General features: G+C 39.9%; 1 protein-coding gene across 2 annotated transcripts; it reads left to right on the top strand.

The window, feature by feature from the left end:
• The first annotated feature begins 929 nt into the window (after nt 1-929).
• Nucleotides 930-15897, top strand: TRIM58 (tripartite motif containing 58). 2 transcript variants are annotated; one of them, XM_070519547.1, is made up of 6 exons: nt 930-1501; nt 3888-3983; nt 6704-6934; nt 9380-9402; nt 9499-9599; nt 12155-15897. In XM_070519547.1, exons 1-6 carry the CDS (start codon nt 1079-1081, stop codon nt 12604-12606), a joined length of 1326 nt encoding a protein of 441 aa, XP_070375648.1. In that variant the 5' UTR covers nt 930-1078; the 3' UTR covers nt 12607-15897. The 2 variants fall into 2 exon arrangements, with proteins under 2 accessions (XP_070375648.1, XP_014710806.3); XM_014855320.3 differs by having other exon boundaries at nt 12017-15889.
• Nucleotides 15898-19932: the final 4035 nt, after the last annotated feature.

Raw genomic sequence — 19932 nt, 5'->3', positions numbered from 1 at the left:
ATGGGTGAGTGCCCTTTCTCCCAGTTAGTTTGTAATTGTATGAGTTCTCCTGATGGATCTTAAGGCTCCTTGAGCGCTGGGTCCTATGTCTTTTGCTCACTCTTGTGTCTGAGACTCCAGCTACTAACAAACGTGCCAAGGGACAGACTGAACGATTTGCCACAGGCATGCCCATCACCACCTCAAATTCAGCAAAATGGAAATTACATTTTGCTTGATGACAGATTCTCCCGGCACTTGTCTACTTTCCGGAGGACCTAGTGACCTCATCATACTCATCCTGAGAAGGAATCACATCCTCTCTGTCAAATCACCTTGCTCCCTCCTATGTCTCTCTCAGCCTCTCCCATTTCAAAAGGCGCAGCTGCACTGATGGGCTATGCTTGAATTATTCCATCTAACAAGTGTTTTAGCTTACAGCTTTGTCAGCTGCCAGATACGCTCTACAACAATCATAACACGTATGCAGTCATTCTAAGGCCCTCACGGAACAGGGCCAGATGTTTATTTAAATGTTCTGAATTGTTGCTTGCCTACAGACTTATCATTATTATGCACTCATCTATTCAGGCAGCTCCTTATCAACTCATCTACTCATTTCTTTGTCATGAGCTAATTAACAGGAGGTAGAAAAACTGAAGTTTGGAAAAAGATCTTAAGAAATCATCATGCTGTATGAGGAGAAGGCCACGGGCTGGGGGGGAGGGGAATTCAGAAAATTATGGAGGGAAGGAGCTCAGCAATTCTCCAAATTTAGTAACAGTGAAAATAAGAGAGTAGAGGCTCCGTTAAGGTGCACTATGAAAGATTTCGTTAGAAATGTTGTTTCCTGGGAGGCCAGGGTTCCGAGAATGTTAATTTTATCCTTGTGGTTTAGGGTGTCTGAGTTGTAACTTTTCACCGGGAGTGGCTCATTTGGACTCTTGAAGCCGAGCCAGAGGATAAAACCCGTCCTGTGCCTGCTTCTCCTGAGGCTCTGGGGTTCCTCCCTTCTGTGCCAGACCACGAGGAGAGATAGCGTGGGTAGCTGGGCAAGGCAGAGCAGCTATCGGCTGGGCCAGGCGAGGCCCTGCTGGCCATGGCCTCGGAGGCGCCCGGCGAGCGGCTGCGCGAGGAGGCCAGGTGCCCTGTGTGCCTGGATTTCCTGCAGGACCCGGTCAGCGTGGACTGTGGCCACAGCTTCTGTCTCAGGTGCATCTCCGAGTTCTGCGAGAAGTCGGACAGCACGCAGGGTGGCCTGTATGCCTGTCCGCAATGCCGGGGTCCCTTTGGGATGGACAGCTTCAGGCCCAACAGGCAACTGGCCAGCTTGGTGGACAGCGTGCGGCAGCTGGGGCTGGGCGCCGGGCTCGCCGGGGTGCGCCATTGCCCCCGGCATGGCGAGGAGCTGAGCTGCTTCTGCGAGGAGGACCAGGTGGCGCTGTGCTGGATCTGTGACACCACCCCTGAGCACAGGAGCCACCACACCAAGCCGCTGCAGGAGGCCGCCAGGTGCTACCAGGTGAGAGCCGCTGCGAGCGCTCCGCAGGGCAGGGGTGGAGGTCCCTGATTCGGGGTCCGGAAATGCTACTTTAACAGAGGAGCAGCTGAGCCAGAGGTGTTAAGTGCCTTGCCCAGAGACAGAACCAAATGATGTCACCTGATCTGAATAGCTCTGCGCCCGCCTCCCTCAGCTCACATTCAAGTTGAGGTCTGCTTGACTTTGCTCCGCGGTAACCCCCTTTTTAGAACTCCTGTTCAGAAGCCCAGACTCACTCATTGTTTTAGACTGGCCCCCTCTCCCACGAAGCCTTCCCTGGTCCTTAATTTTATGCTGGTCTCATTTATCCTGATGCTGATGGTCTGGATGCTACGGCTGGAGCTCTGGTATGGAGGGCTGTGTTGTCCAATTGGTTCTTGGTTACAGGTGTACATTTTTTACAGTAAACAAATAACTATCATTTGTATAATAGCTTGCTTTTTCATGGTGTTCATCTTACGTTAAAATTGTTACCAAAATAACTCTGGGTTTGAGCATTTGTTAAGAATAGCTTCTGAGCGGGCACACGGCTATGTTCACATTTAAAGCCTTTCAGTGCGTGTGTACCCTGAAGTGGGAATCCAGCAGCTAAGTGCACAGGCCAGTTCTATATTCAACAAATATCTGGGAACTTATAATGTGAGCATATTCAATGAAGAGGTGCCTCATCCTGGAGTATTTGGCCCCCAAAAGTAACGTTGGTGAAACTCTATAAATAGAATTCTCCCGACTTGTGGTCTTCAAAGGTTTGGGGCATGTTCTGAACACGTTTAGATTCCCAACACCTGGAACCGCTGGTAACACAAAGAAGGCCAAAGTCATGTTTAAGCTACTGACATGTTTAAAGTGCTATCACAGTGAAATTAATTGCAAATACATATTAACTTTCTTAAAATTTTTATTTTTATTTTTTAACTTCGATTGTTTTAAATCAAGGTTTGGGCTATTTCCCGCCCTCAACTTCCCTCTGGATCTACCTGAAAATATCTCTTTTAGTTTTACTTCGTGGTTTTGGTTGTCATCTACAAAACTCAGCTGCTAGCTATATTCTAGCTAGACTTTTGCAGTATGCTCCTGCCTTCTTTTTATCCAGGAAGTACCATATAGATACACTAGCGTGGCTAGTGTAATATTTTTAGAGAATTTCTCTGTATTTCAGTAGCCCTTCAATTAAATACCCAAGAAGTATCTTCCAAACTCCTTAGCCTGTCAGTCAAGATTTTCTGAGGCCCTATGTTCTGATTCCACAGCTCTTGTCTTAACCAACCATGAGACCAAGTAAAAGTAGCCTAATCACTGTTGTCCCCAAACAGGACACACTGCTCTCACCTCCTCCCTTTGCTCACAGTTTCTTTTCTCTGAGGGAGTTTTTCTCCATCTATAAATGTCAACGTGTTTTATTCCTTGCAAACACTAAAGCAAATACCACTTCTCTTGTCGTGTTAAATGCTCCCATGAATTATACTGCTTTTTATATGCATTACATTACAATATCTCTTTTTAAAAATAATTGGTATGTAGGACTTATTGAATGATTTTGATAACAGTTTTTGGGTTTTTTTTCTACTCTTTCTGAGACTTATTGAATGACTTTGACTAGAGTTTAAAAATGTGCGTATGTGTCTATCTTTGCGTGTGTTCTTTGTAAATAAAATATATGTGTTTACCTCTAGCAGGGGTCATAGGGTTGAAAGGAGATTTAATTTCCATTAAATTATTTTTTTACTCCTTGTGAGATTTACAATGTTCTGTATTTCTTTTTCATTTAATAAATACTAACAAGGTTTCTTCTGGCCAAGTAATAATAAACACTTTTCTGATTATAAAGTAATAAATAATTTTAGAAAGTTGAAATACATAGATACAAGGGATAACATCACTTTTCAACCAAGCATTAGTAGATGAGGTTTCATCTACTGAACATTTTCGTTGCTCTGTGCCTAGTTTTTTTATATTCATTACAAGCACTTTTTTTTCAAAATTTGGGTCACATTACATAAAATGTACTTATTTTAATTGACTTTATAATTGTGAGCATTTCTTGTTATTAAGTATTCTGCAATACTTTATTTTAATTCCATCCTGTTAATGTAAAATAAATTTTTCTTACCTATTTTTACCATTTTGGTTAGTTAATAGTTTTACTATTTTAATTCTGCAATGAACATAATTTTAAATAAATCTTTGATTGTCTCTACTATTGACATTTAAAAATATATTTATGCTTAATTTAGTTATGAATGAAGTTGAATGTTTTTATGTGCTTGCTGGGGCCTGTTTTAGTTGATCCTTATATTTCCTGACACACCTGGTTGGTTCGGTACTGGATGAGGGCATCCATAGTGTTTCAGCATATCTTCCCAAACAGGTAAAGCTCCAGATGGCCCTGGAACATGTGAAGGAAGAGATGGAGGAGGCCTTGACTCAGGAGGCCAATGTGGGGAAGAAAACTGTCATTTGGAAGGTAAGAGCATATTGGGGCTTCAGGAGGCTTGCCTGTCTGAAGAATAAAAATTTGAGTCATTAAATCATTCTTCAGCCATCTTGCCTGCTCCAAACTTTTGTTCTATCTACGTAGGCGCTCAAGGAAAACTTCTCAGTGTCATCCTGGATAGCCCATCCCCTCAAATTAAATTGTGCATCTGTGTTCTTTTTATCTCTAACACTACCAGCACTACCCGGACCCAAATTATTAATAGCTTTGCTGATCTTGATCTCACTGAAACTCACTGATGCATTCCTGGTACCTCGAGCAAAGTCTCCTACTGCCAATATGAGTTTCAAAAATATGTATGTCAGGTGAATGAAATAAGAAATATTTCATAGCATTGATGTTGATGAAATACAGCTAATAGTGGTCATCTTACATAGAGGAGGATAATCGGAATTTTCAGCCATCCATGTACATAATCTCTCTTCTATACTTCATCAGCTCCTTTTTTCTCTTACCCATTTACACACACACACACACACACACACACACACACAGTATGGTTCTCAGTCTGGGAGGTTTTGCCTTCGAAGGGACATTTTCCAATATCTGTCGATATTTTTAGTTGTCACAACTGGAGGTGGGTGGGCATGCTACTGGCATCTAATGGGTAGAGCGAGGCAAGGAATGCTGCTAAATACCCTACAATGCACAGGACAGCCCCCCAAAACTCACAACAAAGAATAACCTGGCCAATATCAGTAGGGTCTAGACTGAGAAACTATATATAGAAATTATATGTAAAACATACTATACTTATATAAGAGAGAGAATTTATTTTATAAAATATTTCTATTCTTTATTCTGCTCCAAACAACCCTTCTTCTCTGATAATTTTTTACATTTTCCTAATTCTTTCCTTGAAAATTGTCTTATACTCTATCCTCAGACAGATATTTCCATAGGGACCATTTTTGCTACATTTGTCTTCTGACATGTCTTATCTTTTGCCACAGCTATATATTTATATGTAAAGCTAAACATTTATTGATAATTTTTGTTCTTTTTAGGCTAATAATCCAAGTCAATTGTTTTTAATTCTTACTTGATTTACAAAATCAGAAACTCCATGTCCAAGGTCTTGGTTCTTGCATGTTTTTAAAACTTCCACTGATTACTCTAAAGTAGAGATGATGCTAAATTCCTGTGCTAAGCCAAATAAACTTGCGTGATCTTTACCATTGAGAAGGTATTCGTGTGAGCCATATGCGATAGGCATGGGTTTAATAAAATGAACTCTAAATTCTACAAAATCCCTTCTCCTTTCTCTATCTGTAGATATAATTGTAGTACTCAAAAGGATGATGTAAGAGAAAGAAGTGCACCCAAATCCCTTCTTCCCACACTATCCGTCATGCCCCGAAGATAACTGCACTCTTTTTCAATGACTGAGTTATTGGCCTCACTCCTCAATAGCCCAGCCTCCAACATGGGGGAGAAACTACATGAGTTGTACCTTTCAGATCTGAATATGGAATTCAGAGCTGTTTGTTTTTAACGAAGTCAGAATTCTATGAATCTAGTGGTTTAGAAAGTGGTAGAAAGAGGTAGAGGCAGGTAATTGGAGGAAGGAGATGAATCTCTTGGGATTCATAAACCATCATTAATTTTTTTTTTTTTGGTGAGGAAGACTGGCCCTGAGCTAAAATATGCAGCAGTCTTCCTGTATTTTGTATGTGGACACCACCACAGCATGGCTTGATGAGCAGCGTGTAGGTCCATGCCTGGGATCTGAACCTGTGAACCCTGGGCTGCTGAGCAGAGTATGCAAACTTAACCACTACACCACCAGACCAGCCCCTTAAAATTTTTTTTAAGGTGGTAGCTTATGCTGTTTAATCAAACCAAGATGTTATAATGTTTAATAATGGACCAGGGAATCCAAAATGTAGAGAGACTGTGAGAGAATAATTTGCCTCTTATACTCAGTTGAAAGCTAGTTTTCTGGATACCAGTCTCAAGAGGATAAAATTTATGTATAATAATGCTGTAGCAAAATATCTTCCTTAGGCCTATCCAAAAATTGTAGATGTGAGATTTGGGTAGAAATCAGAATTCATTCCCTGAAGTTAACTCTGCAGTAAGTGGCCTGAGGATCACTTAGTTCTTTCTTGGCTCTGCAGAAAAGATTAGCCTTATGGTTTTAAGATTACTGTATTACTAAGGAATGTTCACATTTTCTAATCTTGAAGCCTTTTCTTATTCACATTTCTAAATCCACGTCTCTCTAATCTTTTTTCGTAATTCAATTGTACCTACACAACGCTCATTTCAGTGACTATTCTAATAGTAAATTTTAATTGCTATTGTGCAAGTACTCTATGCTGCTCACTTTGCTCAAGAGTTTAATAGACATTTCATTCTGATTCCCATGCTCTTCTTTCTCACATTTTATGTATGGTACTGAAACTTGAATATAAAAGTGCCTTTACCCCCAAGTCCATGGCAAAATGGGAACCCAAACCCAACAGTCTTTCTCAAGTTCTGAGTTTGAGAACTCTACTAGGCTGCTTCTCATATGAGTGGCCTCTGGTTTCTGCATGTTGTTAAAAGGCACCCAGTCAGTTTGCAGAGTTATGGAGCTGAGATCACTCGGGACATTGCCTTCCCCAGCTTCACCCTCCCATACACAAAGGTGGAAGCCAGACGCTGTGCCCCCGTCACTGTTGATTTGATCCACTGTGTCACTCCAGGAGAAAGTGGAAATGCGGAGGCAGCGCTTCAGGTTGGAGTTTGAGAAGTATCGAGGCTTCCTGGCCCAGGAGGAGCTACTGCAACTGAGGCGGCTGGAGGAGGAGGAGCGAGCCACTCTGCAGAAGCTGCGGGAGAGCAAGAGCCGGCTAGTCCAGCAGAGCAGGGCCCTGAAGGAGCTGGCTGAGGAGCTGGAGGAGAGGTGCCAGCGCCCAGCCCTGGGTCTGCTGGAGGTGAGGCTGGGTGCCTGGGGGAAGCGAGGGTGGATGTGAGACCAATGGGGCAGACAGCACCTTTCAGAGAAAAACCGTTTAGGCATTTATGCTCTTTAGGAAAAGGGCATCCTAGAACTTTCTTGGAAGGCATCTTAATTCTAAATCCTACCATCAGAATCAGAAGGAACCCTGGAGAATCATATAAAATAGTTCGTATTGAAGACAAAAACCTAAATATTTTTAAAAATTAAAATTAATTTGATGATTTACGTAAGACTAAACAGGAAAAGGACAACATGCACTACGTTGGCCGAAAAACACTTCTTAAAACCTCACAGTCAATCTGTAAATGACTCGATTGCTATATTCAGTGATGGCCAGTCCAAAAAGTCTTTGGTAACCTGTTTCAGTCAATAGCCAAGCATATGAATAATGTTTTAAATTGTCTAGCTTGAAATTTTAATGTTAAATTTTAAGGTACATGCTAATTTCCTTGCCCCTATTGCATGCCTATTCCAGGCACAATGGGAAGGAATTACATGGGCTCCATGCAGCTTGCTCACAATCTGTTTGAGATTCTAGAACAGACAAATAACAGGGAAAAGGAAATATTTGTTTTTAATTCTCCATTAAGGCATTAAGATCCCAAGTGAATTGGAAGAGTTGTCATTGATGGATGTATGTTATCATGATAGAACCCACTACAATAAAAATTTTCTGGGCACACTTCATTCTATCTCATCCTCAATCACCTATTCAGGGGTTTCTGAACTAAATAATTCATATCCTCAGGGTTGGCCTAGTGGCGCAGCGGTTAAATTCGCACATTCCACTTCTTGGTGGCCAGGGGTTCGCTAGTTCGGATCCCAGGTGTGGACATGGCACCTCTTGGCAAAAGCCATGCTGTGGTAGGTGTCCCCCATATAAAGTAGAGGAAGATGGTCATGGATGTTAGCTCAAAGCCTGTCTTCCTCAGCAAAAAGAGGAGGATTGGCAGCAGATGTTAGCTCAGGGCTAACCTTCCTCAAAAAAAAAAAAAAAATTCAGGGCTGGCCCCATGGCCAGAGTGGTTAAGTTCGCGCTCTCCGCTGCAGGCGGCCCAGTGTTTCGTTGGTTCGAATCCTGGGTGCGAACATGGCACTGCTCATCAAACCACGCTGAGGCAGCGTCCCACATGCCACAACTAGAAGGATATACAACTATGTACCGGGGGGCTTTGGGGAGAAAAAGGAAAAAAATAAAATCTTTAAAAAATAAATAAATAAATAAAAAATTAGATTATCTTTAAAAAAACAATTCATATCCTCATACAAGTACAGTGACTAATCAGCACTGGGCACATAGTGAGGGTCATTAAATGAAGGAATTTACAAAGCATTTGTATTTAATTTGTCCAATTTTATCTTCAATATAGCTATATATAAGTAAAAAATTATTATTATCATTATTATTGTTATTGTTATGCCAGTTTCCTTGTGAGCAAACTAAGAGTCAGAAAGGAATTAATTTACCAAATTCCAGACAGTAAATACACAGAGGAACTTCAGCATTTTCAATAATAACATTCATTATCTTATCTTACTGTATCTCAAAACACAACATTTAAAACGAGCATTTATTAGCACCAAATAAATGTTAAAATGATTTATAATGCAAATCTTAGGGAGAATATATTCTTAAATAATTTACTTCCATTTTTATACCTACCTTTTTCTTTCTTCCCCAGTATCATGAGCTACACTTTACCCCCAGTGGCCAAGACCAAGGCCTGCCATTCCCATAAAAAGTAAAACTAATCATTTCCTTGTTTTTAAAAATTAATCTGACAAGTGGTTATTTTTAGAGGGAGAGGGGAAATATAATGCAGGTGATTTATTTAATAATCTACTTTGAGATAAACTGCTGCCAGATATTGATGACTTCTAATTTTATCCACTTAAGTAACACTCACATATGAGTCCACAGCTATGGTGTGTTGGTTCAGAGAATGAGGAATTTGGGGTTTTCTTACAGAGACATTGAGAGTAATGTTTTGTGTCTATACCTTTCACTGTTTCTCAAATTATGCAGATGTTTAGGATCTGTTTTTACCCTAATTCCATCTACCTGGTGCATCTATTTGGTGCAGAAGGTAACTCTTTGTTAATATATCCAAATGTCAGAATTATCAATTCAGAAAATAGTTAAATTGGTAGATATCCTAGGAACTAACCTAAACCTTGTGTAATCTGATTCGATTCTAATAGAGGAAAACTGATTCTAGCATTTTAAATTCACAGGAAAATTCAACGACAGCCTATTTTTGGCTTTTCTTAAGAGAGATTCACGTCTCCTATAGTTTTATCTTAATAGTTAACAATTTCTACTAATTCCTCAACAGATGGTCGTGGTTTGTCCCCAATGTGTCAAAAGCAGTTTAGAGAACTTAACTCACACCTGCTTGTGTTTTTCTTTTGCTTTCAGGGTGTGAGAGGAGCCTTGAACCGGTACGTTCGCTTTCAGAATCACAGAGGGGGTTGGGATAGTCCAAGGAGGTTGGTGGATAACCTCACTGAGAACTATTGATTCTGTGCTCTTCTCAGAAGTGAGAGTGTTACAAGGCTGGAACCAGAGACCATCCCCATGGAGCTGAAGACAATGTGTCGTATCCCTGGCATGAGGGAAATGTTGAGGAAGTTCCAAGGTAGGTTGCATCTTAGAGCTTGGGGAACTATAGTGCCTGGAAATTGGCTGTTATTGCAGTTTGTTACCTTACAGGCTAGATCAACAAACAGAACCCAAAGTTTAGGGGCTAAAATCAGCAAAGGTTTATTCTGAGATCATGTTATTGGTTTATTATTGGATTGTGTCTCACTGTGGGACCTGTGCAGATAGAGATCCACATCCTTCCTGTTGCTGGTAGCCATAGGAAAGGGAAGGTTACAGTGAATCATGCACTGCTCCTAAAGGCATCCACACTGAAGTGGCCCATGTGGCTTCCCTTAAGATTTTATTGATAGAAGTGAGTTGCATGGCCATAAAAAACTATAAGGGTAGGGGCCGGCCTGATGGTGTAGTGGTTGAGTTTGTGCACTCTGCTTTGGCGGCCCATGGTTCACCGGTTCGGATCCCAGGCGCAGACCTATACTCTGCTTATCAAGCCATGCTGTGGCAGGCACCCCACATGTAAAGTAGAGGAAGATGGGCACAGATGTTAGCTCAGGGCCAATCTTCCTCAGGAGGATTGGCAATGGATGTTAGCTCAGGGCTGATCTTCCTCAAAAAAAACAAAAAAATAACTATAAAGGGACATAAGAGAGAGCTCTGTGCCCAAAAGAAAGAGGACTGGGATATTTGTGATCAGTCCTAAAGAATATCTGAGTCACTGACATCCACATAAGCTACATTTGGTTAGAACAATGGGCTTGAAAGTGTAGTTCATCTCTTATTAGCTGTGATATGAATAACATTAGTTCCAATAAATCTCCATTTTCTTGTTTATAAAATGTGAAAAAAATTATTGTTTGGAGGACTAAATGAAACATATTTTAAAAAGGGTAAAAAATCATCAATAAGAAAACATTGTGGGGTATCAAATAAGAAGTTCGATTTATTTTATTATCTAATTTGATAAGTTGCTTAAATTAGAGAGTCAATAAAGCCAAAAATATTCAATTATTTTTATATAGGAATTACTGTAATGTCATAAATTAATTTGTTTGGTTTGATTATGTTATTCTTTAAAACAGTATATATTCAATATTATTAAAATTTCTTTTTTTAATCCAGTTATACCAAGTAATGAAAACAGTGGCTAATAGTGGCTAAATAGTGGTTTCACTACTTACAGGGAACCAACCTCGTCCCATAGTGAGAAAACCCACATTAGCAGTCCTATTCAGTGATTTAATCCACATTCTGATGGGCAGATGAATGTACACTAACTGCATGAATCGTTGCAGGTCATTACACTCTCAGAATCTGTGTCCTCGTTTTCCTGTTTCTTTTTACTGAATTGAATAATTAATCAATTCAACAAAATTGTCTATTTTATGCCAGTCACTTTTCTAGTCATTCGAATATATCTTTGAACAACGGCAACAAAAATCCTACAAATCTGCAGCTTCATGTTACAAATGTTTATTTAAATTATTCAAAATACACAGAATGTCAGATGATACAGAATATTGAAAAAACAAAATATGGTAAGGGTGACCAGAAATTCTGGGGATAAAGCATCTAATTTTGAATTTGGTGATCAAGGAAGACCTCATCCAGTAAAGGATAACTTAGCAAACAGCTTGTCTGGAGGAGAGCATTCCAGTAGCAGGAAGAAGGAGTGTCAAGGCCTGAGATGGAAGTGTGGAAGATGTGTTCCGGGAGCTATGAGGAGGCTGTGCAGCTGCAGCAGAGTGAGAGAGGAGAGTCAACAGTGCAGGACCCTCCAGGCAGGCCACTGCAAACAGGGTGCTTTACCTCTGAGTCAAATAGGAAAGTAATGAAAAGTTGTATACAGAGGAATAGCATGAGTGGATTAATGTTCTGTGGGGATCACTCTGCATGCTTTATTGAAAACAAAGTACAGATGGGCAAGGTTTGAAGTGTGAAGTTAGGAGCCTTTGCAATAATTCAATCAGATGATTGTAGTAGTACCGGAGGTGCTGAGAAATGGACAGAATCTTGGTGTATTTTGAAGGTAGAGCTGGCAAAACTTGCTGTTGGATTAGATATGAGGTGTCTTTAACTACTTGCCCTGGGCCAGCCCCTGCAAATTTTATTTTTAAATGCGGAAGATCTTCCCAAGAGTACCCAAGTGCTCTGGATGTAGATGAAAGGGTTCTAAATGATTATGCACTTGGTTTGTCATATTATCAACGTTATGTTTTTACTGGAGCAATAAGGAGCCCTGAATTAAGAAGAGGCAGCAGTGGAATACACCCGAAGGTAATGAAGAATATCCTTAGTGACCTGCAAGGTGAAATACTTATTTTGTTTTCTCCAGGAATTATTAGAGAGAGGAAACTGAGGAAGAGTGTGACTATTCTCCTCAATATCATGGCTTTCTAAGTTTTTACCAGTCTTTTCTGTCCTTTCACATGTCCCACAAAATTCTTCCCACAGTCGATGTAAAGCTGGACCCTACCACGGCCCACCCTAGTCTCCTCTTGACCGCTGACCTGCGCAGTGTGCAGGAAGGAGAACTGTGGAAGGTTGTCCCCAACAACCCCGAGCGATTTGACACATGGCCTTGTATCCTAGGTTTGCAGAACTTCTCATCAGGGAGGCATTACTGGGAAGTTGTCGTGGGAGAAAGAGCAGAGTGGGGTTTAGGTGTCTGTCAAGACACCATGCCAAGAAAAGGGGAAGCCACACCGTCTCCGGAGAACGGGGTCTGGGCCATGTGGCTGCTGAAAGGGAATGAATATATGGTCCTTGCCTCACCGTCAGTGCCTCTCCTCCACCTGGAACGGCCTCGCCGAATTGGGATTTTCTTGGACTACGAAGCAGGCGAAATCTCCTTTTACAATGTCACAAATGGGTCTTACATCTACTCATTCAGCCAACTGTTCTCTGGTCTCCTCAGACCTTATTTTTTCATCTGTGACACGACGCCTCTTATCTTGCCACCTATAACAGAAGCGGAGTCAGGAGATTGGGCATCCAGGTGTCTTCTTGACTCTGCCTCTAGTGTTAGAGACGATCATTCCTAAAATTCTGTTCCTGAGAATTTTAAGCCTAGCAAAGTTTCCTGGAGTGGAGTGGGGGATACAGATATGCTAAGCTTCAACAAATACCCCCATTTAGATCATGACTGTAATCTTTATTGCTGTGGAAATTTTCCCGTAGGGACAAAACAGAAAATATGAAATATTTGCATTTGGAGGAGCGTTGTAGAACATAATAATTTTAGAAATGGGGCACTCTCATCACTCTTTTTCCAAATGGCTCCATACATTCTTTTTTTTATTATTATTGTTTTTTGCTGCTTTATTAGTTATTCTGGGCATCAAGGGGATATAACTGAGGTTGGAATGCCACCAAAACCAAGGACGCTTTCTCTCCATCACAGTCTCTCAGGGACCACCTGAGATCATTAAATCTCCCATGTCCATTTCTTTCCCCCATCTCTATTTTTTGAACTGAGTCTTTTATTAGACTTCTTTGAACACAGGACAGAAACTGATCGTATTAAAATGGAGCACCAAGTTCACATGTACACGGGCAGCTTACCAACTGGAATTTGGATACCATTTCTTTATTCTGTAGAGTAAAGATAATTTGATGTTGATGGCTTGATTTGCATCATTTCTTTCCTAATTATTGTGGCTGAGAGTGAGAAGAATCTAGTAGTAACATGGCCTCAGGAGGCCAAAGTGTACCGTGTGTGTGTGTTTGTTTTGGAGAATGAGCAGTTCTCAGAGCAGAGGTACCTGAGCTCATATATCCTAAAATGTGACCTTTACAAGACAGATGCCAGAATGTTAACCAACACATGGAAATAAGGAGGAGATTCATTTCTATTCACAGGGCTCCTTGAAATGAAAATTAGTAAAGTGCAAGGAACAACATGTGAATGAGGGATTCCCTGTGTCTTAAAGTTTCAGCTGTAGCAGGGGGGCCACCTCTTTTATTAATAGTCTCTGACACTGTCTCTCATTATACTCCCTCTATCTCCTTCCTTTCACCACACTGGCTACATTTTGAGCCTTGCATATCTGAAACAAGCACCTTCCTCAGGGCCTTTGCACTGGCACTTTCCCCTGCAGGGCACACACTTCACCAGATAACCTCTCCATACGCTTTCTTGATGAGTCTTTCTTCAAATGAATAGACTTTATATTAAACAAAGACTTTTATACATTCATTATAATTTCTCACTCCTTTTAATATCCTTTCATGGCAAGTCTTCCATATATTAAGAATTCGAAATGGCAATTCTTAAATTGGCTCAGAAGAGTCCGATATCATTCCAGCATCAGATCCATAATTCTGTTTCTCCTCCTCATTTTCCTTCTCTCTCATTCTCTCTCTCTCTCTGCCTCTGTGTCTTTTGCTTTGTTTCTGTTTGTTTCTCCCTTTCTCTCTTTATTGATCCTTACTTTTTTTTTTTTTTGCTTTATACCTTTTATTGTAACCTTCTATTTTCTTCTAGATTAATATACAGTCATGCATCACATAATGATGTTTCGGTCAATGGCGGACTGCATATACAATGGTTATCCCATAAGATTAGTTCTATATAGCCTGGATGTGTAGTAGGCTATACCATCTAGATTTGTGTAGGTGCACTCTATGATATTTACACAATAATGAAATTGCCTAACAACGCATTTCTTAGAACATATCCTCATCGTTAAGTGATGTGAGACTGTATTCAGAATCATTCCTGTATATATTCCCAATTCCTATGACTATATTCAATTACTTTTTAAACTCTTTTTATTCTGGGACCGATTTTTGAGGATTATGAGATTCATTCCCCTGAATGTAATATCATTGATTTCTACACCATACCCCTCTGGGATTGCAACTTTTCCTTTATCTTTGGATATAGTTTTTAGAGTAGAAATTTCTCAGAATTCTGGTTCAACTAGTTCTTTGACCTAGCTACTTACTAGTTGTAAGACTTCAAACAAACAACTCTCTCTGTGTCAGTCTCAGCTACTTAATATGGTTCCTGTACACAGAACAATGATATTGACCTCACAAATGTTGTAAATGTGATGGTAAATGTTTAAGGTCATGATTGATATTATTGGTTTAAATTCAACTTTGCTACTTAAATATGATGATGATGAAACATAATAATATTTGACTTATTTTTAAAGTATATTCTGTACCTTCCCAACAAAATTCTTGTCATTGAAAGCTAACTTCACTGCTGTCTTTCTCCGTATCTGTGTGTAATAAATAATTGCTAACCAAATGCTAAAACTTTTAAATGCTAACCAACTATTAATTAATTGCAAATTTAGTTAACATTATGCTGCTAATAATCTGCCAAAATTTTGATCCTCCTCTTTAACTCTACCTTAATTTTAAGGTGTTTTTCTCTTCCAGGGAGATTTCTTTGACTGAAATCTTTCATTTACTTTTGAATAATATTACCGGTGTAGCTTTCTTTCTAGATTTTTAAACATTTTTCTTTCTAGACTTTGCATTTGGAGGAGAATTATGGAGTATAATAATCTTCACTGTACTCCAGCCCCTCCCATGTTCATTCTCAATGCAGCAGCTGGACCGATCCTTTTAGTGCCCAAGATGGTAATACCATTGCAATGACCTCTCATTCGACCTAGGGTTGAAGCCAAAATCTTTACAATGAACCCTCAGACTCCAGAGGGTGTGAACACCAATTCCTTCTCTGCTTCCATCTCCCTTTTTTTACTTGCCTTTCCATCTTTCTCCCTCTACACTGGGCTCCCAGCTGGGTCCTTCACTCCATCTGTCCTTTCAGCTCTGCCCTCTGCCTGCAATTCTTCCCTAGATGTCACCTTTCCTCATTCTCTTTCCACCTTTAAGCCTGTTCAAATCCAGCTTCTCAGTGAGGACTATACAGCCCTACCTATCCCAGATTCCACTTAGAACCCACCCTCCCAGTCCCCTTCACAAGGCCAGTGGTGGCTCTTTTTTTCCAATATAGTATTTATCAACTGTAATGTATTAGTTAATAAGAAATATAATGTGTTATATTGTTATTTATTATTTATTTTGTTTGTTTGCTTTTGCCTTTTCTTGGAATAATGTAAACACTCTGTTGGGAGGGATCTTTGTCTATCGATAACAATATGTTTGACATATACCAAGCACCTCAAACACTGGTTTGTACATGGTTATCACTCAGTCCATATTTGTTGAATGAATAAATGACTGACTTTCTGGGGGGAAGAATTAAATGATGGATGTGAAAGTGTTTTGTGAAATATAATATATTACAGTGGTGGTGTTATCATTATTTATAAATAGACAATCACTGACCAATAAAGTTAACATCAAGTGCTAAAAGAGTAAAATCAATTTTTAGATATAGAGAAAATTTGAATAGAAGGTTAAGTTTGTAGAGGTGATGGATTCCAGTGACACAATGACTTCTTGTGCCCAGGTGTAGTCTCATTGATCCTTCCCTATGACATCACAATAACATCTTTGAATCACTTGTTGCCTCATATGCATTCCATATACCACCTCTCAAAATGTTATGCTCGCCAGGAATATGGGGAATGTTATACAAAATTATATGGACTAAAAGCTTTTTTTAAAAAATTGACTTTCATGCCTTATGTGCTCCTCTGCATCTGAGCTGCACAGTAGAGCCGCTTTTTCTCCCTGGGGTCTTGGGTCTTCTCTCTTCCCCATCACTTCCTTATTACCATGCATCCTTGTGTTACTATACATTGGACTTTTTTCTAGGCCAAATAATTGTAGTAACTAAAATAATAAAGAATGATTAAAAAATCAGCCCTCAACATTAGATTCTAGTTTTTCTGAAGCTGTAACTCTCCAGGGCTATTTCTACAGTTTAGCAGAATACTGGATGATTTATTCAAATAACTAATTTAATCATTTTGCTCACCACCCTCCCAATCAGGTGACCAGTCTGTCAAGTAAACTAAGTAAAGAAGCTAATTATTCTAGCATGTTGGGAAGGCCTGAATGAAGGAAGCTGGGAAGAGGGTGATAGATGGGCCTGTGAGCGAGCAGGAAGTAAAAGAGCTTTGTTAGCAGGCAGAAGGAGCTAAGCAAATTTAGAGTGATGATTTCAATTCTTGATGTCCCAAAGGGCAGAGATATTGGGAACGCTGGGATTTGTTAAGCCCATCTGCTCTCCAAGCACTGCCCCCTTCGTGCACGTTTTCTGAGTGCTTCTGGGGCCCGCTGTGGATCTGCTCTTTCATTATACAGGAAAGAGGGAAGGATGGGGGTGGTCTGCATATGAATAGAATACATAGTCTACAAATCTGCAAGTTCTGCACATTCACCTGTATGGAATATTCTCTTTACTCCCTGATTCTGTAACTATGTCTACTCAAAAGCACCCAGATAATCATTTTGACAAATTCCTTATTCAATTGACTCAAAATAGTCTGATTTTTCTCTGATATTGCCTGGCTGATTGCAGGGACTCAATTGCTATTTATTTATTTGTTTGATTCTTATTTTTAAAATTTTCAGTCTTTTGGTGTCATTTTTGCCTCTACCAGAGCATTAGAAACGGGGTCATATATACACAAGCTAATAAATCAGTGGTTCATGATGCTTGCTCAATTTCCCTCTGTTTGGCTTTTGAAACTAAAATATAAATCCATGTACACTGACATCATCCTTCCAAATCAAAAAATAAAAATAAACGAAACAAAATAGTTCACCCTGTTAGCTCCTTAAGATAATAATACACTTTCTATTAATTTATGCACCTATGAAATTCTTCCACTATCCAGGACAACGGGTTTCTTTTTCATACATAAAATTCTTAGCAAAAAGAATGTGTCAAAATACTTTTTGCCCTATTTTCAGTGGATCTAAGGCAGAAAAACAAAGGATCCTATCTTGGTAGAATGGGACTGGTTATGCTTCAGTTGTTTGTTAGACAAAATAATTCTCGGAAACAGGAGAAGGGGGCACATGGCCATCAGTATTTATGTTTTTAGAACAACAATGGATTGAGTCCCCAATTTTTCCTAATATGAAGCAATAAATCCTTTTTATATCAAGGGACAAATTCTCACGGTCCTCATTTTCCATCTGGCCCTTATAGGAGTGTGGAGAGTGTGACGTGATTCATGCCTACAGCACACCTCAGTGTGTGTATTCATGGTCCTTGTGGGTCCACAGAACTTGGGGCTCTTGATGAACCCAGATCAACCTCAGAGTCCCTCTCCTGTCTTTCCTCAGGAGAGCTGCATCATACTGTTATTGCCATAAACACCGCTGTACAAATATTATGATCCATTGCATTTATAGAGGGATGGGCCAAGCCCAGGGGCTCTTTTCCTCCCGCATCTGGAATTGTACCTGGCTGGAGCGTCTGTGTGACCCAGGAGGAGAGAAACATTGCACATTCCCATCAAGGTCTTCCAGCTAGATCTGCGTCTTCTGTCTTCTGTCCTTTAATGGCCCCTGGCAGCATACAAGTAAAAATAATGAGTAGACTTCTGGATTTAGGAGCTCAACTCAGAAGTCTGCATTTTTTCTGTTGGTTTTTTAAATACAAAAAGCCATAGGGAGTTCCCCAAAGGAATAGAAAAACAGAAAATAAGGAAATTCCTCCTTGAGCTTGAAAAGTTTGTGGATGATGACAGACACATCAAGAGACAAATCTACACACAAATGAATACATCACAACTCATGTTATTTAATCATAGCAAAACAATAAATTTACCAAAGCAAAATGATGTTTAAGGATGAAATATGAAAGTGCTAAGGGGACAAAATATGAAGAAACAAAATAAAAGTGTGGGTTTTTTTTTATGTTGAGACTGGAATTTGTTAAGAAAAACTGGGAAATTTGTCAAGCAGAAGTAAGAAAATGAGATCTGAGATATGAGTTTCATTTTGAGAAAAAATACCATTGAAAAGGGTATATCAGCCTCATGGGGGAAGAAGGGAAAACAGCAGCTCATGACTGGGACAATCCGGGCCTGCCCCCTGCTCTGAAAACATCGATCCCATTTCCTATCATCTGTCATTGTAGCCACACTTTTTATGAATTTAAAATTCTTTAATCTTTAAGATTAGAAATACTTTGAAGATAAACTAAAATCTTTAATCATATGACCGCCTGCCCTCCAGGAACTGGAAAAGGTACACTTTGACTTGAGCGTGGGGATTTCTGAGGTGGCAGGTGCACTTAGGGACAATAGTGTTCACACTGTTTGACCAGCACCTACAGGAAGAATTATATTTTATCTTGTGGTGCATTTTCAGCACACACACTCCCAAACACACAGGTTGAACAAACGTTTGACAAAGCATTAGTCCCCTTTGTGCAGGTGAGCTGCTCTGCTAGCTTCAACTCCATGCACAATCATGCCTGAAAAACCATGAGTTGTTAGTCATTGGGTTCATTTCCTGACCTTCCCGTGTGTCACCACACATTTGTGTAGGCAGAGCTCAGATCTCTCCAGTTTAGTGCTTGATGCTGCCTTGAGTTTTTCTGCTTTGGGTAATGAAGAGGAAATTCTTCCTCAAGGTAGGGAAGACTTGAACTGCCACATTAAGCAATTAATTGCTCATTCCTTGAGCTCCTATACTGTGTCCATGTATAAGAGATAAAAGGATGGATATTGCCCAATATCTCCCATTACCAGGAAAGTGGTGACAAACTTACATGACATATGGTAAAATTTTCTATGTGCAAGAACAGGTGGACAATTAGGTTAAATATGAAGATATTCACAGCGGCTGTCGAAGATACTTCTAAACTGCTGGTGGGAAGATGGTGAGGATGGAGAGGCTGTTAATACTGGACCTGTATGCTGAGAAAGACCTCTACACAGAGGAAAAAAACCTGATTATATTAATGACAAAATTTGAATTTAAGGGGAGAAAATATTTGTCCCTTCCCTGAACCATTCAGAAAGTGAAGGTAATGTGTATTACATCTGAGAGACCCCTTTCTTCCATAGAGAGAGGCGTGTACTAGTAGCTGGGCTTGTGGACACGCCCTCTCAGAGCCCCAGTGGCAAGACAAGCGCTCTTACCTTGTTCTAAGAGGAGAAAAGAGGCAGGCAGCATCTTGGTTAAGAGCTGGCAGGATATGAGGTAATAACAAGAACATTTAATAGTTGCAAATTTTCCTATGAAGAAGCTGTTGTTACCGCCACATCAAAGTTGAGAAAACCAATTCAGATGGAAGTTGGAACTCAAGTTATCTTGAAAACCAAACTCAAGTCCTTTTACCTCATTTGACTTATTTTCAGCAACTCGTTCACACTTTTCTCTTATTTCACAGGGTTCACAATTTTAGGACCATGAAATTTGGTCCACAAAATTAGGACCATGTGCAGTTTGTTGTAAAACACTGACTTTATTATGGT

The sequence above is a fragment of the Equus asinus genome, chromosome 10, assembly GCF_041296235.1.
Source record: "Equus asinus isolate D_3611 breed Donkey chromosome 10, EquAss-T2T_v2, whole genome shotgun sequence".
Classification (NCBI taxonomy): domain Eukaryota; kingdom Metazoa; phylum Chordata; class Mammalia; order Perissodactyla; family Equidae; genus Equus; species Equus asinus.
This window is presented reverse-complemented; position numbering and strand designations above follow the sequence as displayed.